This window comes from Callorhinchus milii, unplaced genomic scaffold (assembly GCF_018977255.1).
Source record: "Callorhinchus milii isolate IMCB2004 unplaced genomic scaffold, IMCB_Cmil_1.0 Scaffold8, whole genome shotgun sequence".
Taxonomy (NCBI): Eukaryota; Metazoa; Chordata; class Chondrichthyes; order Chimaeriformes; family Callorhinchidae; genus Callorhinchus; species Callorhinchus milii.
In genome coordinates, this window is record NW_024704749.1 from 6,727,912 (window position 1) to 6,754,058 (window position 26,147).

Consider the following 26,147-nt stretch of genomic DNA (forward strand, 5'->3'; position numbering starts at 1 on the left):
GAATTGTGGGAACGTGTTCTGTTCAAATTGCTGCAACCAGAAGATCCCAGTGCCCAGTCAGCAGCTGTTTGAGCCTAGCCGTGTGTGCAAGTCCTGCCATAACAGCCTTCAGCCCAATGGATCTACGTTGGAGATAGAACTGGACAAACCCATTGCAGCTTCTTCAAACTAAAATAGGGCACCAATGCCTTTTTCCTCCCACAAACACGCACACTTAAGAGAAAAATGCATCAGAAGCCAAGCACTTTGGGTTACTGTGCATTTGAGACAGGACTGGATGCACAGTATTGCTTGGAGGTTCTATCAGGATGTGGTGGATGGAGTCATATTTGAATGGGATAACTTTAAAGCTAGTTGGAAATTTTATTTCTGGTGGCTTGTGGCAATTGGAACAGAGCGGGCAGTACAGTACATTACTGTATTAACCAAAGGCCTTAGACTTGCAGCAGCGGTAAGCAGATTTTGTTGGACAATTTGCATCAGCACAGTACTCCCTCTAAATGCTTAATTGAATATTTGTAAAATCTTAAAATATAGATCAGTGTTAATTATCGTCCTTTTTAATGAAACAAATTAAGAGTTTGGCATGTACAGAGAAGTATTATAAATGCCCTATGGTTGAAGCGAATTGAATTTACTGTGGACTGATGGGTATTGAAGGAATGAGATGTTTTAAGCTTTGTTTACACAATGTATGTGAGCTCAAAAGTTTTTTTTTGGTCGTCTACTCTTAGAAACAGGGTTTCTTTCGAGCCTGGTGAATAAACCTTTTACTGCTATGATTCTGAAATGCGAAGGAAGGTTAGAGGAGGTCAAGAACTGAGACAGAAGTTCTAGATGCTGTAGGTGCCAATTGGTATGATACGGGTTGCAGGGGATTGTGTTGTAAATGCATTTTTGACGATTTTTGTCATTTTGTTTCTTTCATTTAAGCACTTTTTTTCTCTTCATAAAAGAGGACAAAATGCTGTTGCTAGCCACATAGCATTCTCTCCTAAATGACTTGAGTGTTCCTTGCCCCCACCCCCAGCGTGAGATTTCTCCCAAGTTTTGTTTTTTTTAAAAAAAAGTAGATGTTTTTAAAGAAACTTCAAACTTCAACATCTGTATAAAGCTTACGCTAACTGTCTTATCAATTTTGTTACTTTGTTAGTAATAGTTGAACAGTGGTTAATCATATTTGGCCGGTTGAATATACAGGTTAAAAATGAAACACCAAGTGCTTTTCCCCACCCACCCCGACTTTGAAATTTAACCTAGTGATTGGGTGTTTAAGAATGAGCCATGAAGTGTGCTTTTCTCTTTCTCCCTACTTATTTTAAACTGTTCGACAAATGAACAATCATTGCAGCAAAATTTGGACTGCAGACATTTTAGCATCAGCCATTTGCTTTCCAAACCGCCCTGAGCCTTCCCCCACCACTTGTGAGAGCATATTCTGCCTCCCAGGTGCATTAAAGGTCCATTTTAGGGCCATAAAGCAAAGTGATGTTTGTAACAAACATAAATAACCCAACCCAGCTCTACCTATTGTAATGTAAAATTGGGGCTGGGGATTTTTACCTTTGCTGTGCTTTTGATTTATTCTGGAATCATTTGTGCATTTTTAAAGCGACTAACTATTTTTAAAGCACACGAGTAAACCCATCACACCAAATAGTACTATATGAAATGACAGCCCATCCATGCAGAAAATCAATTTATTTTTAATGCTTTTTTTTGTTAGTGGTAACCTGATATGAGAGACTGCACTTTATCATTTCTTTAGTTGCTTTGTTGATAATATATTACCACATTTTACTAAACAAATAAATATATATTGTAATTTTTTTTCACGTTGTTTGACTTGAATTTAAGAATACACTTCATCCTTGGTGCTTGATCTCATGCAAGCTGAATGTGTTGATTCGCTGGGGTTTGGAACTAAAAAGTTGAAATGCTGCTAAACTTATTTTTGAACAGTCTGACCTGTTTTTTTTCTTTCTCTTATCCTTCGTTAAATGACTGTTATCCCTCGATGGTAATGGTACATACTTCTGATTGTACACTCAAGTGGAACTTATAAAGTAGCACTTAAAGCCAGACTTTAATTGCTTTTAAGAAACGATACCACAAAGCTGGGTGTTGGAAAAATGTAGCGCTTACCTGTTTGTAAGCTTTCATGGCATATACTCTTTCTGTAGCCTCAGAATGATTTATTTAAATCTAAATAAATTTGTCATTTTCATATATGTTTCATCTCAAACTTGGGAGTCTGTTTTTTATTGATCTGCTGTTCCCAGGTTAACAATCCTTTCAGCTCAGTCATGTTTCTCTTCACCAACCACACTCTCAGCTGCCGCGTTTGACTACATAATGACACACGGATGGTCATTACACTTTACAATAAAATCCTGTGAAACTCTTTAAGACATCCTCTTGACTTGAAAAGTGTTATGTCAAAAGTGAGTGTTGGAAAAATGTAGGTTTATACTGTAATTAAAAACATTTGCATCTGAATACAGAACTTAGGCTGTTTCTTGTAAATTTCATAATATTCATGGGTAAATAATCGTGTTAACATATGGGGGGGGGGAGAGATTGGAAGAGGGATAACAGTTCTGTTGAGATTCACCAATTCCGACATTTTTTGATGAAATGTGGTGCTTTTTCATTGTATCCCTCCTTCTCAGTGCTTAGAGAAAGCAGTCAATGACCTCTTTTGCTTAAGATTTTTTTTAAGTTTAAACTGAAGTTCAGTACATTTCTTCAAACTAAATTAGCCGCGTTTTTTAGTTTTCAATTGAAACAAATCCAGTTTCTTTGTTATGATCAAGAGTTATAAAGATTACCCATTACGGTAATTGATGTTTACCATTAACGGTAACTGTTTACCATTAACAAAAATCCCAGTGCTTTGGGAGATGAAAGTCGCTATATAAATGCAAGTTGTTGTTTCTGAATTTAACACATTAGTTTTGATTATCTTTTGCTAACCAGGCACTTTTGTATATAGAGTATTTTGTTTTCTTTCAAAGTGGTATTAAGTGCAGCCTTCAGAGTTAGGCACTGACATCTGGGCTTCTGTCGTAAAGCAAAGCTAAATCCATGGCGATGCGTGATTCAGTGTAACAGCCATGTTTATCTGCAGTGAGCATAGGGCACAAATCCTGTTCACACCACCTGGAGAAGAGAAGAAACTGTTAACATTTCATCCTCGTTTGTGGTGCACAGTTTGGCATTGACGTCTTGGCCGCCATCATGAAGTACGACTATATCCACGGAAACACATGCTTTGGTTTAACAGCCATGTTCATTTGCAGTGAAGGCAAGTTCACAGAAAAGATTTCTAGTTATCAAACACAGTACGTCACTGTAGCAGTGAAAACTAAGGCGTTTCAAACTTGTAAGTGTCCAATTGGAGAGGGCAATTGGATCATGTACAGTCACAGGAAGTTTTGTTTTAAAGAAAACAAAGTGCTCATTGTTAAAGGCAAGGTTGAGTTTATCCTATCAAAGAACCATTCATACCACGCCCAGCTTGGGAGCCTATCTAGTCCTGTAAAGCACTCTGAGATATCCTACTAAATGAAAGGCACCATATAAATGTAACTTGTAATGTAAAGCTCCCATTTAGAGAGGGGGGGTGGGGGAGTTTTTTGTATTTTAAAAAATTTTTTTGCTCCTATTGAAACTTGCGGTATATAAGGAAAATCACTGACAGGTTTTATTTATAACTTACTTTTGAGCAGCATAGACATCCATAGGAGTAGCTCCTATCCAGGCAGCGTGTTCCAAGAGGAGAGTGCCTGCAATGTTAAGTTCAAAAGCAATTTAATGTTCAAAAAGCTAATGCAATACACAGAAGGTACAATAGGATTGAAAGGATGTCAAAATGCTTTCTCCTGGACATCTGTCAGGACTGAAGTGAAGGAATTAAAGAATTGGTTCATGTCCTCGTCATAGTCAGATAAGTACTCAATTTTATTTGTGAACCAACACAGCGCATTATTTTCTGCGTTAGACAAGTCTCAACTGTTACACGAGCCTGTAGCTAATACCTACTTTAAGCAAAGAGAAGTGATTCGGACACTAGCCTACATAGCGTGCTTAATGTGAATCGGACTATACAGGAGTCTATTTCCATTTGTATATTAGACTAGATGATTTGCAATCCGGCGTCAATTTAATGTTAATATCTTACCTGCATAAATTCTCGCCAGGCCGTAAGCAAAATCTCTGGCTGCCACTTCCATGAAAGAAGCGTCTCTCCCAGCGGCTTTCTGTGCAAACTGCTCGTGTGCGTGGAGGCTGCTCTCTACACGTTCTATTGAGGAGATCAACTCGGTGTTTTTAGAGGCTGCTTGCAGTTTAACCTGTAAAAGGATTGTGAAATGCGAGAGTACGTAGGCTTTCAACGCAGTGCCATGAGTGATGTGCAGAGGGATGAATTGCACAGGATACGTTCCAACTTACTTTTACATCCAAGGAAAAAAACTCCAAAACCTTCCCTTGACTCTTGGCGAGAGAACGTAGCACATCCAAAGCCAGAACGTTGGTAGTACCTTCCCAGATGCTGAGGACCTGAGGAATAAAGTGAATAACATCAAAACGGATGGATCTTTAATTTTCATCAGTTGTCCCAAAAGTCTTTTGATCCCGAAAGTAATTGAAGAGTTCCTTTAAACTTTCAACTTGCTTACACTAGCAGAGAGTTGCTGGCAATAGACAAGACTGGCAGTATTCAGAAAAAATGTATAAGCCAAACTTGCACAGACGAGCATTTATAATCATTGATATAGTGCCTTATCCTGTGTTCGACACTCAAGTCTCAAAAGTGCTTCACTGTGTAAAGTGAACTGACTGTATATTTTGTGGGCGAAATGATACTCCAACTACAATATGAAAGCATTAATGGTTCCTTATACAGTATAGTCCGTATGCTCAGCTCCAAGTGTGTGCAAGCCCAAAGTTCAAAGCTCACCTTAATGAATTTAACTTGTGTTCCTTACCTGGGCATCCCTCAGCAGCACTGGGAGTCCAGTGTCCTCGATGTAACCCTGTCCACCAAAGCATTCTAACCCCTCGGAAACCACAGCAACAGCCTAGTAAAGAACACAAGGTTTATGGTATATAAACTTAAATGTTGTGATCCCGCAAAAATAAAATCGGTCACTCGCTCCATGGTTGTTGGCGAGATGTCGCTGTGAGCAAACCTGGCTGCTGCATTCGCCCACGAAATATGCAGTTGCACCACTTTGCAGCCTGTGAAGTGCTTTGAGACATCTCGACGATTGAGTGACCAAACGTGCCAGCCAATCGCAAGCAGCATGAGAAACCTTTTGTGTTGAGACGTGGTTGAAGTTCAGATCACTGTGAGCTACGTGTGGTTGGGGGAAAAAAGCCCTCCCTTCATAACGCAGGGTTTATTAAGGTAGCAATACAGTACCTGTTTGCCGGTGTACAATTTTACAACCGGAGCGAGAAGACGAAGGATGTGCAGATCCTGCTCCGAAGCCAATGCGGTTTCCTCAAGACCCAGCAAACGAGCCACTTCCATCAGCAGCAGAAAAGCTCCACGAGCCTCAACCTGTGAACAGAGAAGACCACACATAGGAACAAGAGGAGGCCATTCAGCCCCTCGAGCCTGTTCCGACATTCTACTAGATCATGGTTGAACTGTACGTCAACTCCAATGACCCAACTTTGGCCCTAATCCTTTACAAATACCCTTTACAAATGCTGGTGTCTCAGGAGAAAAAAAGGTCCGTTTATTTGCCAATTGTTTGCTGAGCGGAAATGAAATCGGCAATCCCCCTTGTTGTAAGTTCTTTCTTTGACCTTTTAATGTTTCTACATGTTTCTGCATAGACCAGAGATGCAAAACACATGAACAGGTGACCTAATCCCGGTGCCTAAACCTGTACTCTGACCCTTTAGTGATCCTTTATAAACGACTACTTTGGCTATATCGGGGCGTCACTTGGACCACGACAACAACAACAAAGCGCTTTTCACGTCGGGAGGACATCCCAAGGCTCTGGACAGTCAAGGGTTTGGACCCGAGCCCGGGGTTGGATCAGGAGGGGATGGAGGGCAGGGAGGGTAGGGGTAGAAGGGTGACCGATGAGTCACACACACACACATACCCACACACAAAGGTCTGCAGGTTCTCTGGGTTTGATGCTTACCTCCATTCTTGCCATGGTCTGGACGTGCAGAGGATGATCTTTGACGAACTTGCCAAAGACAAACCGTTTAGTGGCATATGTTCTCCCCAGATTAATTATTCTAGGTAGGCAAAATTGAGAGGAATACATCAGCGGCTGGGAGGTATTGCAGTGAATTGCTGCTCCAACATCAATTGAGATTTGTTCCTAATCACTTTTAATAGTGGGTTAGAAGAATTAATAGCTCATGTTATCTGATCCCAATAACACATCTTTGCCTTCCCTCTTCAACATAACAACAGGGGGTGGGTTTGAAAGTAACAATAGTCCATGCTTGAAAAATGTCTTCAGCCTTTCTGAACTTGCGTCTTTCACATCGGGAGAACGTCCCAAAGCGCTTTGCAGGATATTCTGTAAAGCGGAGCCACATATGTTTTGTGGTCAAATGCAGCAGCCAATTCGTGCACAGCAATGTCCCACACACAGCTACAGAGTGAATGACCAATTTTATTTCGGGGAGATTGTTGGCCAGGACACAGGAGAGAGAGAAACTCCCTTCTCTTTTCGAATAGCGACGTGGGACCTTAAACGTCCACCTGAACAGGAAGACGGGAAACTCGCTTTAATGTCTCATCCGAGGGACGGCGCCTCCAACATTGCAGCACTGGATCGGAGCACAGCAACCATATGGGTTCCCAGTCCCGACTCTGCTTAAGATAGGTGTTCCTACCTTCGCATAACTCCAGCTGCTGCGATGACGTTGTGTACCCGGGTTATGGTCAGCATGTTGGCGATGGAGGCCACTCCCCGGCCCTCTGCTGACACCTGCGGGGACACCACAGTCACTACACTGCAGGCAGACTGTATAGTGCTTAGAGCAGATTAAGTTAATCAACAACAATGGCTTGCATTTATATAGTGTCCCAGAGTGCTTGACGGTGGCAGAGCACGACCTCGAGGAGGGGGGAGAGGGGAGGTGAACATAAGCACGGTCAAAAAGGAAGGTCTTCAAACGCGATCTAAATATGGGGAAAGTAGGGGCAAGGCGGAGGAATAGAGGGAGAGTTTCAGGGTCTAGTAGCTGAAAGCGCAGCCTCTGATGTAGGAGGCCAGAGCCAGTCAAGCGCAGGCAGCGGTTAGTAGAGCGGGGAGTAAGCAGGTCGGAGAGGTAGGGAGATGCCAGGGCATGAAGGGATTTTAAGACGAATGAGAGGATCTTGAAATTGATCCTTTCGACGAGTATGTGGACACAGGAGTTTTGGATCGGCTGGATTTTGTGGATGGTGGAGCTGCAAGACCTGCAAGGAGGGCATTTGAATAGTCGAGGCGGGAGGTGACGAACAGCATAAAAGCGGTTATTTCAGGATGCATTTATCCACGGCCTATTTAATATCTCAGTATTAAAGGTGTTTAAAATGGCTACTTCAACCCAAATTGTCTGTCCAGCTGTTACAACAACAACCTACATTTGTATAGCGCCTTTCACATCAGGAGGACATCCCAAGTTACCAACCTTGTATGCCTTGGCTCCATCCAGAAGGAGCTCTGCAGTGGGTACTTGGCGTGTGCCCAGCTTGTCCTTCAGTCTCTGAACCTCAATGTGGTTGAGCTTTCCGTCCTCATCCCTCATCTCCACGTAGAACAGCGTCAGCCCTCTTGTCCCCTGCAATCCAAAGCAAACCTAAGAAGCTTGTTCCTCTCATCCACCTGGCACTGTGGCAGCTCTTTGAATTCTGCAGTCAACGTGGTGAGTACACTTCGGAAACTGCAATCTGTGTGTGTGTCTGTGTGTCTGTGTGCGTGTTTTTAATCAGCCGGGTGTCAGACACACGTGGAAACCCATCACCGTACTTAAGAGTCTCCAAACCAAACTGAGAATTCCATTCGTCCCAACTACGCATGGAAATTCGAGCGATAGATTGTTCGAATGGAGTGTGCATCCTGCTTACCTAATTCCGGAAAGTATTAGGCACAGGTTGGCTGGAGCCAGGGCTTGAGGACCCCATAGTACGTGTGTGCTTTTGTGCGTGTCTGTGGGCACATGTTTTTCCTGTGAATTGCTCATAGCAGTGTCCCACAAACAGTCGTGGATTGAGTACCAAATTTCTTTCTTGAGAAGGGATTATTGGAAAAAAAATGGAAACGACCAAGTAGGAAAATACTCTGAAGGTTCGTGATTTTGCTGCTCTTTGCACTACCTCTTTGAGATGTCTCGTTGACGTGATAAGGCGCTATATCAAATGAAAGGATTATTATTGTTACCTCCAAAGTGGATCCCTGTTCGTCCATGATCCTGGCTAACGTTAGTGTCATGTTGGAGTCTGTTGCCGAGGTGAACCATTTGAAGCCGTATAGTTTGTAACTTCCATCAGGCTGTTGTTTGGCAACAGTCTCAGTACCACCAGCTGGAGTGGAACCACACAGACCATGTTTGTGGACCATGTTGTGGTAACACACAGCCGTGCAGTTTTTTTTTTAAACAGACTTGAAATGTCGACCCTTTTGATTATTAAACGTGTGCAATTGTAAGTTGTTGCTTAATGATTATACAAGAATGGAATCCCGTAGCGTAGTGGTTAGGTAGTGCGCTCGCCTCACGGGGTTCGATTCCCAGGCCGGGCGAAACCTTTCTTGGCGAGTTACCTCACTCTACACGCCTACCCCTGTTCCTATTTATAAATCATCTTTCACGTCTGGAGGACGTCCCAAGATACTGTACAGTGCAGGGGTTTGCAGTTTTGCTGTGAGGAATAATGTAACGTCTCCCTCCAGTTCTGCCCATGACGTGAAGGGAAGGGAGACACCGCACCTACCCACATCAGAACCTCCTTTACGTTCCGTCATCCACTGCCCTGAGGTCCAGAAGTTTTCAGGGTCACGCGAGGTCAAGTGACCGTAAGGTTTCTCCAATACGCCTGCAACACCGAGTGACTGGCAACAACAACAACAACTTGCATTTATACAGCACGCCTCACGCAAAGGTAGCACCCCAGAGCGCTTGACAGTGGCGGAGCACGATGTCAAGCTGGGGGGGAGGGAGAGGGGAGGTGACCGTAGGCACTGTCGAAGTGGAAGGTCTTCAGGCACGACCTGACGATGGGGAAGGAGGGAGCAAGCGGGGGGATAGAGGAAGACTGTTCCAGAATGAGAAGAGAGATTAATCACCCTGAGACCTTCAGCCACTCTTGTGGACCTGGTGCACAGAGCAGTGCAGCGTCACGCGTCACGGGGTGGGGGGGGGGAGCCAGTAGCGACACAGCGACACCTGGTGGGCAGAGCGCGGAACTACAGCTCTAGTGGGAGTCACAGCGCCGCCCGGCGGTCAGGGGGAGGAACTATACCGCCAGTGGGAGTCACAGCGCCGCCTGGCGGTCAGGGGGAGGAACTACACCGCTAGTGGGAGTCACAGCGCCGCCTGGCGGTCAGGGGGAGGAACTACACCGCTAGTGGGAGTCACAGCGCCGCCTGGCGGACATAACGGGCGCTGCTGGCGGTGGTGAAGTTGCCGGCGGTTGGTCGGTCGGTCGGTCGGTCGCGGGTCGAAGCGCAATGTCCGGCGAGTCGACGAAGAAAAGGAAAACCAAAGTGATTCGGAGCGACAGCGGAGCGGCGGTGGGGGCGGAGAAAGAGGCCAAGAAGCTTCGGGGCGATGGCGAGCAGGTCAGCGGCCCCGCGGGGAGGGGGAGAGGGGGAGGGGGAGGGGGAGCGGGCGGTGGTTGGTACTCGAGGCCGAGGTCTGGATGAGGCCTCGGGGCTGAGGTCGCGGTGGGAACCACTGGAAAAACGTGGCTTCAAAATCAGCGGCGACGCGGAGCGGAGAATAACCGTCAGTCACCACTGGTGGTGTGTGACTGTGTTTCATTCGATGTCTTTTTTTCAATTATTTCTATTTTTTTGGGTGGGGGGGGGAGGGGTGGGGGGGGGGGGGGTGGGGGGGGGTGGGGGGTGTGGGAGGGGGAGAGTGGGGGTGTGGGAGGGGAGAGTGGGGGGTGTGTGGGGGGGGGGAGAGTGGGGGGTGTGGGGGGGGGAGAGTGGGGGGAGGTGGGGGGGGGGGGAGAGTGGGGGGTGTGTGGGGGGGGGGTGGGGGGGAGAGTGGGGGGGGTGGGGGGGGGAGAGTGGGGGGTGTGTGTGGGGGAGAGTGGGGGGGTGTGGGGGGGAGTGGGGGTGTGTGGGGGGAGAGTGGGGGTGTGTGGGGGGGGGAGAGTGGGGGGTGTGTGGGGGGAGAGTGGGGGGTGTGTGTGGGGGAGAGTGGGGGGTGTGTGGGGGGGGGGGAGGTGGGGGGGTGTGGGGGGGAGAGTGGGGGGTGTGGGGGGGGGAGAGTGGGGGGGGGGGGGTGTGTGGGGGGGGAGAGTGGGGGTGTGTGGGGGGGGGAGAGTGGGGGGTGTGTGGGGGGAGAGTGGGGGGTGTGTGGGGGGGGGGGTTGGGGGTGTGGGGGGGAGGTTGGGGGGTGTGGGGGGGGGGGTTGTGGGGGGGGGGAGAGTGGGGGGTGATTGAAAGTAAAGGCAGGAGAGCCGGGACCGGACTCAGTGAGAGAGAATCCAGTCATTTTATTCCTTTATTTTTACCTTAAATTTATTGTCCTTTTAGATCATAATATTGTTAATAACAATAAAATTATTGCCCTTTTAGATGATACCATTATTATTAATGACAGTTACTGACCTTTTTAGATGTAAACGCATTGAGTGTTTGGGGACACGCTGGGGCTGGGGGTGGGGGCCGCTTATTTACTTCTTTATTTTAGATAAAAATCCACGCCTCGTAATGTCGCAATGGCTTCAAAGAGTTTCCCCGCTAAAATTGGTCTTTCAGTTCCTCTTAATATTATATTCCTCGCGCTTGACGTCGTCGAGACATCTCGAAAGTGCTTCGTAGGTTATTCCGTAAAGTAGTCTCACTGCGTATTTCGCGGGGGGACAGCGGCAGCCGATGGTGCACAGCAGCGTCCCACATGGAGTGAGCGATTTTTCGATCTTTTCGATCTTTAAAATCCACTTGAAACCGGCAGACGACGGGGCCTTGGTTTAACATCGAACCCAAAGGGACGGCGGCTCCGATGACCCAACACACTCCCCAGAACTGCACTGGAGTACCAGTTTCGACTTTGCGATTCGAATTCCCGACGTGGGGCTTGAACCCACAACTTTCTGATCCAGAGGCGAGAGCGCTACCACTGAGCCAGGCTGACCCGAGTATACGCGAGAGAGAAGGGGATAGGGGGTGATATGGGGTCGGGGGGGAAGCAGGGCTTGGGAGCAGGCATTAGGAGGGGGTGAAGTCTCACGTGGAGCATAAACACCAGCAAGGACAGGTTGGGCCAAATGGCCCGTCTCAATGCTGCAGATTCAGTGTAATGAGGTTTGAATTGTATTGAAAGGGAAGTTGTACTTCTTCTAGGAGACTAAAACATACACTGAGGAAGGGGAGGTGGAGACGCGGGACCCAGCGAAAGATTACGATTTGTACAAGAAAACCTGCGACGACCTTCAAAGACTGATGGCTGAGATACACGAGCTGAAGAGTAAAGGAGCCAAAGACACCGTGAGCAAAGCTTTCGTTTCTGAGATTAAAATGTCAAAATTCTTTTAACCTAACGTTGCTCTGGCTGCTGCAGTGAGAATTGCTCCTTCACTGGGAACTTTTATCTATTCAGCACCGGAAGCCAGAAGTGTAACACGTATTGCTGTCCAAGCGCGGTATAAGCAGACTCGCGCTATATCAGGCTCTCGTACCCGTGTTCTCTAACCCCCTCTTCTCGTCCCGCAGTCGGCTGAGATCGATGAGCGGCGGATCCAGAGCTGCATTCACTTCATGACTTTGAAGAAGTTAAACCGTTTGGCTCACATCAGGCTAAAAAAGGGTCGAGATCAAACCCATGAGGTAAAAATTATCAGAGCGATGGCCAGATGTGTGGGAGCAAACGGGCAGGTCAGATGTGCGCTTGGGAAAACCCTCATAACATGTAGGAGCAGGAATAGACCATTCGGTCCTTCGAGCCTCCCCGCCATTCAATCATGGCTGATCTTCTAATCTAACTCCAGCTCATAACTGACCCTGCCTTATCCCCGTATCACTTAATTTTCTTTGCAATAAGAAATCTATCTATCTCAGTCTTGAATATGTTCAAGGGCTGAGCGTCAACAGCCCTTTGGGGTAGTGAGTTCCATACATTCACCACCCTTTGAGTGAAGAAGTTCTTCCTCAACTCAGTGCGAAAGGGCTGGCCTCTGATTTTAAGGTTGTGACTCCTGGTTTTAGTTTCTCCAACCAGGGGAAACAATCTCCCACTATCTACTCTATCATGCCTTTTGATGGTCTTATAGGTTTCTATAAGATCCCCTCAAATTCTTCTATATTCTAGAGAATATAGGCCCAAATTGGTCAGCCTGTCCTCGTAATTCATCCCTGGCACTAACCTAATAAATCTACGCTGCACCCCCTCCAAGGCAAGTACATCCTTCCTTAAATAAGGAGACCAAAACTGCACACAGTATTCCAGGTGTGGTCTCACCAGAGCCCTATGCAGTTGCAGCAAGACTTCCCTACTCTTATACTCTAATCTTTTCATAATGAATGCTAACATACCGTTCCCCTTCCTAATTGCTGCTGCAGCTGCAGACTAACTTTCTGTGATTGGTGTACAAGGACACCCGAGGCCCTCTGGACGCTAACACATTCCAATCTCTCCCCTTCTAAAAAAAACAATCTGCTCTACTGTTTTTGCTCCCGAGGTGGATGACTTCACACTTCCCTACATTATACTTCATCTGCCACCTACCTGCCCAATCAACTTACCTATCGCGCTGCATTTTTTTAATGTCGTCCTCTGTGTTGACACTTCCTCCTAGTTTTGTGTCATCCGTGAATTTAGGTATATTAACTTCGATGTCCTCATCTAGATCTTTGATATAACCAGATGTTTCTCTTCCAGGCCAAACAAAAGTGGACGCTCTTCACCTCCAGCTGCAGAACCTGCTGTACGAGGTGATGCACCTGCAGAAGGAGATCACCAAGTGCTTGGAGTTCAAGTAAGATCTCGTCTGTCAGATATTCCGTCTCTAAACGCTGCACCATCAATTGCCTTCTGGATAATATTCCTTTGTTTACTCATTGTTTTCGTCCTCTCCCTTTTCTTCCCTCCTCTTCCCCTCCCCCCCCGGCCTTTAGATCCAAGCATGAAGAGATTGACCTGGTGAATGTAGAGGAGTTTTACCAGTGTGCCCCTCTGGAGATCAGTAAGCCGACTTTCACCACGAATGACCCTCACCAGCAGACCTTGGCCCGGCTGGATTGGGAGCTGGAACAGAGAAAGAGGTGATTCATTCATTTGGCCTCAATGATGCATTCATTCATTCATCTACCCGAATAATAATAATAATTGTTGTGTTTGATACAGCACCTCAACACGTCGTTGAGACGCCTCAAGGCGTTTCACAGGATATATTGTAAAGTGGATTGACTGTGTATTTTGTGGGCGGTGTCTCACAAACAGCCTAAGCGCTCTGAGACGCCATCCGGCGTGGAGGGCGCTCTATAAATCCAAGCTGTTGCGGTGGTGGTGGTGGTGGTGGTTGTGGATTGAGCGACCAAACTCTTTGGTTTTACTAAGTCTGTGTATTTGTTTCGCCGCTTATCGTTCGTAGGTTGGCGGAACAATATAAAGAGTCGCTCACCAGCAAGGAGAAAATCCTGAAGGACATTGACATCAAAAAGGAATATCTGAGCAGCCTCCAGCCGAGGCTCACGAACATCATGCAGGTTTGCGGAGAATCTTATCTTCTCAGCCGGGCTTCTCTTACCTCTAGTTTCCAGGAGAGGGCGCCCTCCCCTCTGGTTTCCACATGGCTTCCACCCCAACCAGTCATGGAAACTCATCGCATCTCAGGTCCAGTGTGGGAATTAATTCTCTCTCCTCCTACCCCTACCCCACACACTCCATCTCCTTGTCCCTTGTCTTCAACCGGGCCTGTCGTTGCCTTCCCACGTACACGCTCCCTCAATCTTCCCTGCTCAATGTCCAGCACCATCTCTGTAAATCGCTCCCAAGACCGTTCCTCTGACTCATTCCCTCCCTCCCTCCCTCCCTCCCTCGCCTCGTTCGAGGTCCGTCTCAAGATGCGCCTCCTTGACCACGCTTTTGGTCGTCCCTCCCCCACCCAGATCGGATCGTGGAGCGCTTTGTGATGTTCACCCGATGTGTAAGTGTAAGTTTGCATTGTCTTGAGGCTTGCTCTAGTCTCAGTGAAAGGCGTGAGATAATTGCACATTGTTGTTGCGGGGTCAGGCTCCGCCGCTCTCAAGCGCTCAGAGACACTCCCTGCGTGCGGGACGCTACGTAAATGCAAGTTGTTGTTGTGGATATCGAGCTCTGCTGCCTTGACCAAAGGGCGCGTTCTGTACTGACCAGCACCCGAGCTGCTCTGATTGTCTCTCACTGTTTCACTCAGGCTTCCTTGCCGGTGCAGGAGTACCTGTCAATGCCGTACGACCAAGCTCACAAACAGTACGAAGTGGCCAGACACCTGCCCCCTCCCTTGTACGTGCTGTACGTTCAGGCCAACGCCTACAGGCAAGCGTGTGGTAAGTGAGGTGTTGAAGGGGCCGCGTCGCGTTTACTCGCTTAAAGACAATGACTTTTTTGTAATAAGAAACTTATTCCTGGTTCTCGCTGGCAGAAGTTCACTTTGGTTAAAGCCCCGGTTTAATTGCCGGGTGGTTTGAGAGTTTGCGCTCAGTATCGGCTGCTGTACCTTTTGCCGTGTGTATTTTTTTCCACCGTTTGTGACCCTGGTTATCCGAGCTAACGCTTCAGTACAGGGCTGGGTTGTGGGGACATCCTTTACAATGAGACCATAACCCAAGATCCCATCGGCCTGTTCGGATCTCTCAGTAATTATGTTGAAAAATTACAGGCCATTCTCTCAATGTCCTCGTCAATATTTCTCCGTGATCCAAATTCCCTTTGCAAATTTCCTGCCTCCTGACTTCTCTTTAATTTTTAACCCAGTTGTTTCGCGCGTGTGTGTGTCTGTGACACGCAATGCTTTTGTTTAATACTAAAGTGCTTTCCGATTTGTTACTGCTCTCCATTACTGACACATGTCTCTCTTTCACATTCCCTCTCTCCCTCTCTCTCTCTCTCTCTGTCTCTCTCTCCTTACCACCCCTCTGGCTGTGGTGGTGAATGCCCCATTAGCTCAGATGAACAAGACCTCCCAGCCCTATGGGCGGGGTGAGTATTAGGATTTGTACATTTGTTAAGGTGTAAAACTTTCACCGTTTAGAACTGTGCTGCTTTGTGACTCACACGTGTACAGTGTCGCACATAAAGACTTTTTGAAACACAGGTGTTAAGAAATCTTTTGGCAGTTAATGCGTGATGCGTCTAATCAATTTTTCCTAAGGTATAATAACAATAATAATAATCCTTGCATTTGATATAGCGCTTTTCACATCTTCTAGACGTCTCAAAGCGCTTCACAGAATATGCTGTAAAGTGAATTGACTGTATATTTGTGGGCAAAACGTGGCAGCTAATTGCGCACAGCAGTGTCCCACAGACAGTCGTGGATTGAAAATGACCAATTTATTATTGTTTTATGTTTTGGGGAGATTATTATTAGGCTCTGTGTGGAGTAAGGAAATCCAAGGTTTCGCCCTCTGCCTGGAATTGAACCCAGGTCTCTCGCTTGCAAGGCGAGTGCTCTAACCACTGAGCTACAGGACTCCAATAATCCTTACATGGCAGATAGCTTCGTGTTGACGCCATTAAATTGCTCCATAAATCAAAAAGCATTTCTCAATCGGCAGTCGCTCAAGAGCAGTTTTGTCAATGGTCCCATTTTGGGGGCGCGGGGGGTGTGTTTCCTCTGTTCCTTCGAGGTAAATGGATCAGGCGTTGTGATCTGCAGCGAACACACTCTCTGCAGTGCTGCTTGTGAAGGACAAACGCCAAGGAAGCATTGCTTTATAAACAGTGTAATGGGCAGTTGGAATCCTGTAGTGTAGTGGTTAGTGCACTCGCCTCGCAAGCGAGAGGACCCGGGTTCGATTCCCAGGCAGGGCAAAACCTTAGATAAGTTAGAACCCCGTTGTTAGTCAATGGGTGGATCGCTTTCTTGAATCATTCATCGAGAAGGTGTGCTGGTACAAGCTTATTCCCAATTGCCACTGTGATGCAGATGATCACCGTACCTGAACTAACAGCTCGGTTATTAAAGTGACAGCTTGCCTGTTCCCAGCGTCCGGCCTCAACTCCATGAGACTCCGCACAACGGCCAATGTCACGATGTTAACTCAAAACATTGCCCTTTTTTTTTTACCAAGTCCTGCGTTTAACAAAATGCTTTGCCGCATACAGAGCTAAATGTTTATTGAAGTAATTGCCATCTGCAGTGTGTGAGCCAACAGGCCCATTACAGTAAGTGGAGGCAGAACGCCAAGGTCGATGTTGGTGTCTACCATGATATACCACGTCTGAGGCACGTGGCCAGAATTGAGTCTGCAGAATTGCTAAAGAATTGTCTCATTTCCCTCCCCCACCTCCCCACACCAAGCCCACGTCTTTGTGTCACTGCGGTATGTTGTTTGGGAACAAGTTACTGAGAAGCAAAAGGTTAATGGTTCTCAGAGTAATTGTGTTTGCTAAAAAAACGAATTACTGGGATGAGATCATTGCCCAACACTGCCTGCTGTTCTCCATCCATCAAATTCCTTCAGTGCAGGCAGCCTTCTGAATCACTTAGCCTTCATCTCAGCCAGCCTTCCTAATGGATTGTTGCGTCTTTTTCTTGTATGTCCTTGGAGGGCTCTTTGCTTCTCTATGTCTCCTCCCATGAATCGCCTCTCTGTGTCTGTGTTTCCACCGTTAAACCACATCCATCCGTCCTTCGGATGAGACGTTAAACCAAGGTCTCATCTGCCTGTTCAGATGGATGTTAAAGGTCTCGCTGCGCTATTCGAAAAATGAGAAGGGAGTTTCTTGCTCTCGCTATTACTGGCGAATAATCTTCCCCCCGAAAATAAAATTGCTCACTCGCTCCACGGCTGTTTGTGGGACCCTGCTGTGCAGAACCGGCTGCCACGTTTCGCCCACAAAATACACAGTCACTCCACTTCACTGTATATTCTGTAAAGCACTTTGAGCATCTCGACGACGATATATCAAATGCAAGTATTAGTATTATTTCCAATATCGATCTTAACTTGTGCAGGTAGAGCTCCGTTTAATCTGTTCCATGCTTCTTGTTAGATAAGAACCTGGTGGTAGCTATCGAAGGGGACGTGGAAGAAGCCAAGGCACTTGCCAGACCACCAGATGATTCCCAGGGTAAGTCTGGATGTTTTTGGGGATGGGTGGGGTAGGAGAGGAGATTGCGAGTTGATAGGAACCAAGCTTGGGGACCCTAGCATTGGGATATTGCTGGAGTTTAGCCAGCTAAAACCTAAGCACTTCAGTAGGTGGTTAGCAAATACCAGATGGACTGTGTTCAAAATTCTTTGGTGTTTTACACTAAAGTCTTGCAGGTATTTTGAAGCCGGTTGTGTAAGTAACATGGTTGATGATCTGCAGGAAATGATGTTTTTGGTGACCTGATGACCCAGAAGCGCTGACCAGCTGCCTTTTATAGTGGGGTTAAGCTATGAGTATAGCTTGCCCCAAGCCTTGGCTCTGGCCAAACTGCACCAAATACTTTCCGGAATTAGGTAAACAGGATAGGTCCCTAGCTAGACTGTGTAGGAAAGTTAACAGGAGCTTGTATGTAGGTGGAGAAAGTTGTAAGTGGAGACATCTGGAGAGAGACGGAAATGGAACTGAGTTTTTCTGTGTTAATTACATTTTAATGATGTTTTTTTCTCTGAGACCTTTCCTGCTCTTGGGTTATTTTTTTCTCTCTTTGTTTAATTACAGAGGACGAAAGTGACTCCGAAGCAGAAGAGGAGCAGGCCACAACTGTAAGTGCCAGCATTTTTTTACACTGCATTTTTCCGGGCCATAAAAAGATTTGGAATCTCTTGGGAGTCTTGTTGTGTATTGGTTAGATATTAGAGGACATGGGTTCGATTCCCAGGCGGGGCGAAACCTTAGGCAAGTTTCCTTACTCCACACACCTCCTCCCTCTGTTTACCTAGCATTAAATTGGAACCCGGTTGTTAGTCGATTGGCAGATCGCTTTCCAGGGGTAATGATCACTTCAAAAAAAAAATAATTCGGCCACTCAATCCACAACTGTTTGTGGGACACTGCTGCGCACAATTGGCTGCCGTGTTTCGCCCAAAAAATATAGTCAATACACTTTATGGTATGTTCTGTGTGGCGATTTCCTGAGCCACTGCGGCAGCCACGTGCCAGTCCTTTATTTTTGTTTTCCCCTCTTTTTTTCCTCTTTGTCAACTAAACTCTTGACCTGCTTTCCAGAAACGCCGTCGCCCGACTCTGGGCCTGCAGTTGGACGATAAACGCCGAGAAATGCTGAAGAGACATCCCTTGTCGGTCACTTTGGATCTGAAATACAAAGGTAAAAACTCAGCAACATTAATGCCCGGTATTCACAGTGGGAATGAACCAGTGGCCTACAACTAATGTTACTGGACTTCACAGAGAAACTGCGTGAAGCACTCGGTGCGACAAAGTGACAAAGCGAGGTATCATGGCGTGCTTTGCACACTGTATAATCTCCTCAATACTTTCGCTGTGTTTGTGTTTTGGAATGTTTTCTTGCGCCCGCAACAGAATGCCGTGCAAATCAGATCAAGTGACATGCACCTTTGCTGCAAACCGACTGGGCATACACCGTTCAATGCCATTGCTGTTTGTGGGACATTGCTCTGCACAATTGGCTGCCCACAGAATACACAGTCAATCCACTTAACAATATATTCTGTGAAGTGCTTTGAGATGTCTCAATGACGTGGTGAGGCGCTGTACCAAATGGAAGGATTATTATTATTTACAAGGGTTTGTATGTAACTGCTTTCACTTTCTCTTTTGGCAGATGGGAGCATGCTTCATCTGTATTTCTACTACCTGATGAAACTCAACATCATGACCGTCAAGACAAAAGTGACTACTGCCACCGAGATGTGCACAGCCATCAGTGCGGGGTACGGGCTGGAGGGGGGGGCAACCAGATCACCATCCACCCGGTGAAATCTTATCCCACGTGGGGTTGGGGATATCAAGCAGCTGCAGAGAAAGGCATTAGGGGGCTGGTCACGAATAATATTGTGGGGAGGGGTTGGAAGGGGAGGGGGTTGCAACAGCTTCTTTGATTCTCAGTACTTTATGTCAGAGTCCCGGGGAATCTGCTGAACAGTTGTCGAGATGCCTATAAATCACAGTCTTTTGAAGGTTATTCCTTTCATTGATCTTTTATCCTGTCTCGTACATTCCTATGACGGTCAGGGACGCCTGCTTTTTAAGGCATTGAACCACGGCAGAGCCTGGCTGTGTGAGTTACGCCATGGGTGTCAAGCCTACCTGGTCTGGGTGGCTCAGTGGAACCCTTGCGTGGTGGCTTGTTGCACGCAGCTGGCTCGATTCCGAGCGCTTTGGGGCAAACGTCACCATTACTTTTCCAAGCGCAGTGGCTGAGCCCAATTCCAGTCAAAGACCAACTAGTTGCGGTGGTTTTGGTGAGCATGTTAAGACGTCGTGGTCAAAAGCCTTGCCATGCGGAGATCGAAGCAAGGGCAGGTTTGCGGGTTCTTACATTGCGAGCGATACAATGTGTTCCTTCTTTGTAAACCCAGAGATCTGCTGTCTCCAGCCTCGCTGCTGAGCTGTCTCTACCCCGGAGACCACGGCAAGAAAACTCCGAACCCTGCCAATCGCTATCAGTTTGACACGGTTGCGTAAGTACTTTTTGGTGTCTGTTACTCTCCCTTACTCGTACAGTATCAGCTCAGTGAAACAATTTACAGTGAAACTTGTCCCGACGCCTTGAACAGGGGTTTGGATGGCGCCACAATTGATCTCAAAAGGCTTTTTGTTCGTCTCCAGAATCGTGACTTTCCGTGACTACATAGGGGAGATGGGACACCCGTATATTTGGGTCCAAAAGCTGGGAGGATTGCATTTCCCTAAAGACCAGCCGCAGGTAACAATGAGGGCAACAAATTGCATTTACACAGCGTCCTTTTGCGTCGGGAGCATGTCCCAAGGCGCTGGACAGTCAAGTATTTGTACCCGAGCTGAGGGTTAGGATCAGAAGCGGTGGAGGCTGACCGATGGCACGGTCAAAGATGAGGGTCTTAAGACGTGTCTCGAAAGAGGGGGAGCGGAAGGGAACGTAGGATGGAGTTCCAAATGGTGGGGACAGAAAGGCTGAAATGCAAGGATTATTATTATTAAACATTCCCCTCTACCTTTCCCCCTTCCCGAGCAGGAGTTGGTAACCGCCGACAACTCAGTGAGTGCCAGTCACATGGAGACGACGGTGAAGCTGCTGAGGGTCAGACTGCAGTCTCGGCTGTCACTGCAGAAGCAGTTTGCGTCACTTGGTGAGTGCCTTACCCTCTCCTGCCACATCTTCAGGTTGCACCTGAAGACCTGCCTCTTCGACCGTGCCTGCAGTCACCTCCCCCTCCCCCCGGCTGGTCGTCGTGCTCCGTAACTGTCAAGCGCTCTGGGATGTCTTGAGTAGCCATTGCAAATCTTTGGCACATTGGGAGTCTTGCTACCCTTCCATCTGGGGGGGGAGGAGGGGATAGGCAAGGCAGAGAGAGGTTAATAGCAGAAGGTGACTCTCGTTCCATTCGCAAATCCCTTGTCCACTGAGACTTTCTAAGCTGCTTCTGATGATGTAGCAAATCCTGCTCGACAGTTGGCAATTAGATTTCCAGATCTGCAGGTGAGTGAGAGAGGGCAGGAGAGGGCAATAGAATCCTATCTATTCCTCCACAGACAGAACAGAGAGAGAGAGAGACGGAGAAGTAGAGACTGATTGAAAGAGGGCGAGATGGAGGGGTAGAGATTGATAGTGAGGGTGAGACTGATGGAGGGAGCTGACTGCTGGCTNAAAAAAATATTATTCCTGTCTGCCTGAAGTTCAGTTGTTATGTATTGAGTGTTAATCCCCCTGAAATGTATTGACTCTGTTTTACTGGATCACATGGGAGGCTAGGATGAAGAAGATCCATTTAATTGGCTGCCACGTTTCACCCACAGTCACTCCACTTTACAGTATATCCTGTGAAGCGCTTTGAGACATCTCAATGACGTGATAAAGCGCTGTATCAAACGCAAGGATTATTTTTATTCCTCATAACTCATCTGTCTTAAGAACCAAATAATTCAACCAAATGAATAGCAATTGCTTTTTTAACTGAGTGAATTTGTTTCTGAAAAGAAAATTCTGCTTCCAGGTTTTATCTGTTGTTAAATTTACTGTGGACTTGAGAGTGTTGGATATTAACGATTCTGATTAAGGTTTTGCTCATTTGCAGAACACAGTATAGTGCCAGTATGCAGCGAATGTCAGCACCTTTTCCCAACCAAGATCCTGTCACGACTCATCAGATGGAGTGCTATTACATATGAAGACTATGCGGTATGTACTGTCGGCATTTAAAGCGATCCACTGCATTGCTTCCTTTTCTTGGCCTTTAGACACAGACATACACACACGTTCGCAGCTCGAGCCAGAAGCGCAGGTCTCTCTGGGCTATTAACTACCTGACTAAGAGATGCAGAAAAAACAGCTTAAAAAAAACCTGCTGCATTGCAGAATCTTCCTGCAGCTCAGCTTTATCGCAGCCTTTATCGGAGCAAACAAAGTACAATTTTGAGGCAATAATCTTAGCAGCAATTTCATTTTTATTTAACCAAAGCTTACAATCTTGCTCCACAGTCACATTTGCGCAACTCGGTCCATTAATTGTTGTTACCAACAATTATCCAAATAATCTCTTCCCCCCAACCTCCCACCTTGCCCTCTGCTTCCCCACTTTTAGAAGACCTTCCCCTTCCACCGTGCTTAGGGTTACCTCCTCTCCTCTCCCCACTACCCCCCACCGGCTCAGAGTCAGGCTCCGTCACTGTTAAGCGCTCCGAGACCCTGCCCCACTTGAGGGGTGCTGTATACATACAAGTCGTTGTTGTTACCCCTCAAGCTTTCATTTAACTATTTAGACAAATCTGTGGGTGGGGTTTGTAGGTGGTCGGAGAATCAGGGAATTGAAACTAAAAGTTCTGTCTTGATTTACTAATGGCAAGGCAGGCTGTAGGGCTTCCTTTTTCTCCTGTGTTGTTCTTGGTTAAGTTAAGTGTGTGTTGGTTTATTGTGAAGGATTTGGTTTGAGCTCCAAAGCTGAAGGTATAACCTCTGAATTCTGTGTCAGGCACTGCCGTACACCAAGCACGTCATTGATGCCGACATGGCCCAGGAGACGGACCTGTTCTTTTCAGCCTTGATCGAGAGAGGAACGGGTATGGCGCCATCGTTTTCTCCTTTGGAAATGTGTTCAAAACTGATTGTGTCTTTGATTTGATTCTCCCTTCGATTTGATTCTCCCTTCATTCGCGCGATTGAAACGTCCTTTCTCGTGTTCTCAGCCAAGCTCCACGTGGCTATAGGAGTGAATCCTGGTTATTCTACTGTCCCTCCCATCTTCAGCATCTGTCTCAACTGGAAGGGAGAGAAGACGAGTCGCAACGATGACAATCTAAAGGTAGCTGTTACTTCACGATGTTCCAACGACTTGTGATCTTCACAATAGGTGTTTGCACTTGACCCCTGGAGATGAGGCAGGGGATGGAGCTCAGACTGAAGCTTGCCTCCTTTACTGTAGAGAAGTGAATCCAGACGATTTTACTGAGAAGATTCATTCAAATACAAATGAAATAGATTTATTTTAGAAAATAATATTTTGGGAGGGATACAGTACCTGAGTAATTTGAGACGTGACGTATGGTAAGTGTAGTTTGGCTTGGAAATACCAGGCAACTTTAGTTCTCAGTTTCACAAAGCTTTCCACTCTGTTACAGACTAATCTATACAGAATTAATTGCGACCAACATCTCCATTATTGCAGCATGCAACTGCCAGGAGGGTAGAAGGCGAACTGGATGGACCTTGAGTCTTTATTCGTCTAGCATTTCCTAAGTTAAGCGCTCTGGGACGTTACCCTGCATGAGCGGCACTATATAAATGCAGGATGTTGTTTGTTGTTCCTAAGTGCCCTTGGCCTGCGCTGTTTCATCCCGCACTCGTGAAAATAAACGGCAAGCCGTAGGGGGAGGATTTGGTGCAGCGCGAGTTGTTTCTGCAGACAGAACAGTTTCCTGAAGTGCTAATGCTGCATCAGCATTGAGGAGGCGCTGACTGCTTGTTTCCGTGGAGCTGATGAATGACTATTATGGGTCGTCAGTTTTTGCATGGTGCAGAGATCGAAATTAGCCCACAGTAGCGGAGGGCAGAAGATAGGAGTTGGACTGAGAGAAGTGATGAGTTGCGTTAGATTTGCAGATAGTGATAATATTCAATTATAATCAATCTNAAAAAAAACTTTGGTTACTCAAACCATGACTGTTTGTGGGACACTGCTGTTTTGTGTGCAATTTCACCCACACAAAATGCACAGTCAATCCACTTTACAGTATATTCTTGTGAAGTGTGGTGGTTAGTCGATTGGTGGATTGCTTTTCAGGGGGTAATGATACTTTCAAAAATACAACAAAATAAAGACGTGATAAGGCGCTATATCAGATGCGAGGATTATTATTATTAAAAGTCAAGAGATCAATCACAATCTTCAGTGCTAAATTGCTCTCTCCTTTTACAGGCTATAGAAAGTGAGGTGAATGTCTACTTCAGGGAGTTGTTGGATCCTAAACCAGGTCACCAGCTGCTCACTAACCAGATCCAGCGTTTGTGCATGTGTCTGGACGTCTACCTGGAGACAGAGACTCACGATAACAGCGTTGAGGGGCCCATGGAATTCCCGCGGGAGAAGATGTGTATGCGTCTTGTTAGGCAAGTATCAGAGTAATAATCCCTCCCTCCCCCCCCAAAACAAAATTTGTGTCACTCAATCCACTTTGTATTTCTATGGGGACATTGCTGTGTTTGTGGGTTACAGCTGCGAGCAATTGGCCGCTGCGTTTCGCCCACACAAAATACACAATCAATCCACTTTCCAATATATCCTGTGAAGCGCTTTGAGACGTCTCAACGACGTGAAAAGGCACGATATCAAACGCAGAGATTATTATTATTATTATACTGATTCCTGGGTTCAGAGAGCTCAGATGAGCTGTAAATTTTTAAGATGTGTGTACGTGTGCCCTGTGTATGTGCAACCAAAGAGCAAACTTGATAAGTCTTTGGTTTCCTCTTTTTCTCTCTTTCTCTTTGTAGGGGTCCGAATCGAATCAAACCTTTCAAATACAATCACCCACAAGGATTCTTCACACATCGGTGAATGGACCCATTGCACTGTCGCTGTGACACCCAGTGACCGAGCTCAGCCCATTATCCTGATTTTGGACGTTTCGTAACAAGTGGAAATTGGACCTCGGAAAACAAATTATGTACAACAACATAGCGGTTCTGTGTTTTTTTAAAAAAAGAAAACTAGGAAAATAAACTTGATGTTGCCATAATTTTATGTAAGATTTGATGTTGTTTCTGAGGTGGTTGGAGCATGTTTGCAGGTTCTTTTTTTTAACAGGAGCTGTGCGTAAAATATAGTCACTCCATTTTACAATATATTCTTGAGACGTAATAAGGTATTTGCTTTTGAATCTCAGTCCACTTGGGTTCTCACTCTTTCAAGATCGAATTAAAACGAGTTCCACGACTTAAAATATCTCCTCGGAAATGGGGAGAAGTTTGTAAGAACGCAGTCTTCGGTGGTTAAGCTAGTTCTGAGACTGAGCACCTGACAAAGCCAACAGGTAATAATAATAATAATCAGGTGCACATTAATCCAAGTTGCCCAGCCTGTCTGACATGTCAGTGAGCTACAGACATGCCCTGGACCCTGAAAGCTAACATAGGTTGGTCCTGGCTGGACAAGCCTTGTGTGGTGACCATTTTATGCTTTTGACTGGGCAATAGGCTGCAAGTTGGCAGAAATATACACATGGTGCTTTTCACTCAATGGCTCACAAAATTCAGGTTGGAGAAGATGGCTGAAAAGATTGCTTAAAGGCCACTACTAATTATTATATGGAAAGCTAAATGTCCTAAGAGAGAGCGAGAGAAACTGACGGACAATACATACAAGTTGGGATTGCAAATCTCTTAATTGTAATTTACTGAAGATGGAGTTTAAGAAACCTAGAGTATGAGGCTACTTAAGATCGGGTCTGACGTACATGTGGAAGGATAAAGCTTTAGATAAGCCGTTTATGCCAGTTCCCAGTCCCCATGGAGTGATCCTAACAGAGTGGCAAAGAAGCCAAATAAAAATTTCTCGGCTTCTTTAAAACTGTTTCGGGCTTTTCATTAACTTTGAGTACCTGAGCTGTGGCCAGGATCACACCACCGCAATCCTTGCAGATTTGCAGATGTAAGTGAGTAGCTTTGTGAGCCTTGGGTTCAGAGTGAAGAGGGTCACTGAGAGTTGGAATGGGATTCGCTGTCCATTGGCTGAATCCCTGCTGAATTTAGCTGAATAACACTGATCACCCGAATCCTTGTTGACCCTTAATAATTGTCCTGTGCGTTCACATAGCTTATTAAGAGTTTGCTTGGCTGTTTGTGGGACATTGCTGTGCCCAGTTTGGCTTCAACATTCCCTACAAATCGGCAGTCATACCACCTTACTGTAAATCCTGCAACGTAGGGGTTAGAGTGCTCGCCTCGCAAGCGAGAGGACCCGGGTTCAATTGCCAGGTGGGGAGAAACCTTAGGCAAGTTTACTTATTCCTGTTTACCGAGCAGTAAGTAGGAACTCAATTAGCAAAACGCTTTCCGGGGTAATAATCCCTCAAAAAAAAATGTTGTTATTCAATCCAACTGGGACATTGCTCTGTAATTCGCTGCCGTGTTC

At 46.3% G+C, this 26,147-nt stretch overlaps 3 protein-coding genes across 13 annotated transcripts in view; 2 read left to right on the forward strand and 1 right to left on the reverse strand.

The window, feature by feature from the left end:
* mtmr3 (myotubularin related protein 3) overlaps positions 1-2,245 on the forward strand; it is a 44,676-nt gene extending 42,431 nt beyond the window's left edge. For 9 of the 10 annotated variants that reach the window (XM_042337166.1, XM_042337167.1, XM_042337170.1 and 6 more), the window contains one exon: positions 1-2,245. In XM_042337166.1, coding sequence (XP_042193100.1) covers positions 1-172 — 172 coding nt within the window. In that variant the 3' untranslated portion in view covers positions 173-2,245. The other variant, XM_042337172.1, reaches the window with a different exon arrangement.
* Positions 2,235-9,625, reverse strand: LOC103184399 (acyl-CoA dehydrogenase family member 11). Its single transcript, XM_042337350.1, has 12 exons — positions 9,620-9,625; positions 8,963-9,080; positions 8,412-8,554; positions 7,663-7,812; positions 6,880-6,974; positions 6,171-6,270; positions 5,429-5,569; positions 4,992-5,084; positions 4,456-4,563; positions 4,184-4,355; positions 3,722-3,788; positions 2,235-3,162 (listed from the first exon to the last, which is right to left on the reverse strand). The coding sequence occupies exons 1-12, from the start codon at positions 9,623-9,625 to the stop codon at positions 3,042-3,044; spliced, it is 1,314 nt and encodes a 437-aa protein (XP_042193284.1). The 3' UTR covers positions 2,235-3,041.
* Positions 9,599-24,762, forward strand: thoc5 (THO complex 5). Of its 2 annotated transcripts, NM_001292932.1 has the most exon segments (20): positions 9,625-9,809; positions 11,547-11,690; positions 11,916-12,029; positions 13,081-13,089; positions 13,092-13,177; positions 13,317-13,463; positions 13,793-13,907; positions 14,597-14,729; positions 17,401-17,478; positions 18,061-18,104; positions 18,568-18,667; positions 19,145-19,253; positions 19,902-20,003; positions 20,152-20,248; positions 20,537-20,651; positions 21,597-21,700; positions 22,491-22,578; positions 22,705-22,820; positions 23,934-24,124; positions 24,509-24,749. In NM_001292932.1, coding segments are annotated over 20 exon segments (2,067 nt in total). In that variant the 5' UTR covers positions 9,625-9,698; the 3' UTR covers positions 24,573-24,749.
* The last annotated feature ends 1,385 nt before the right edge of the window (positions 24,763-26,147 follow it).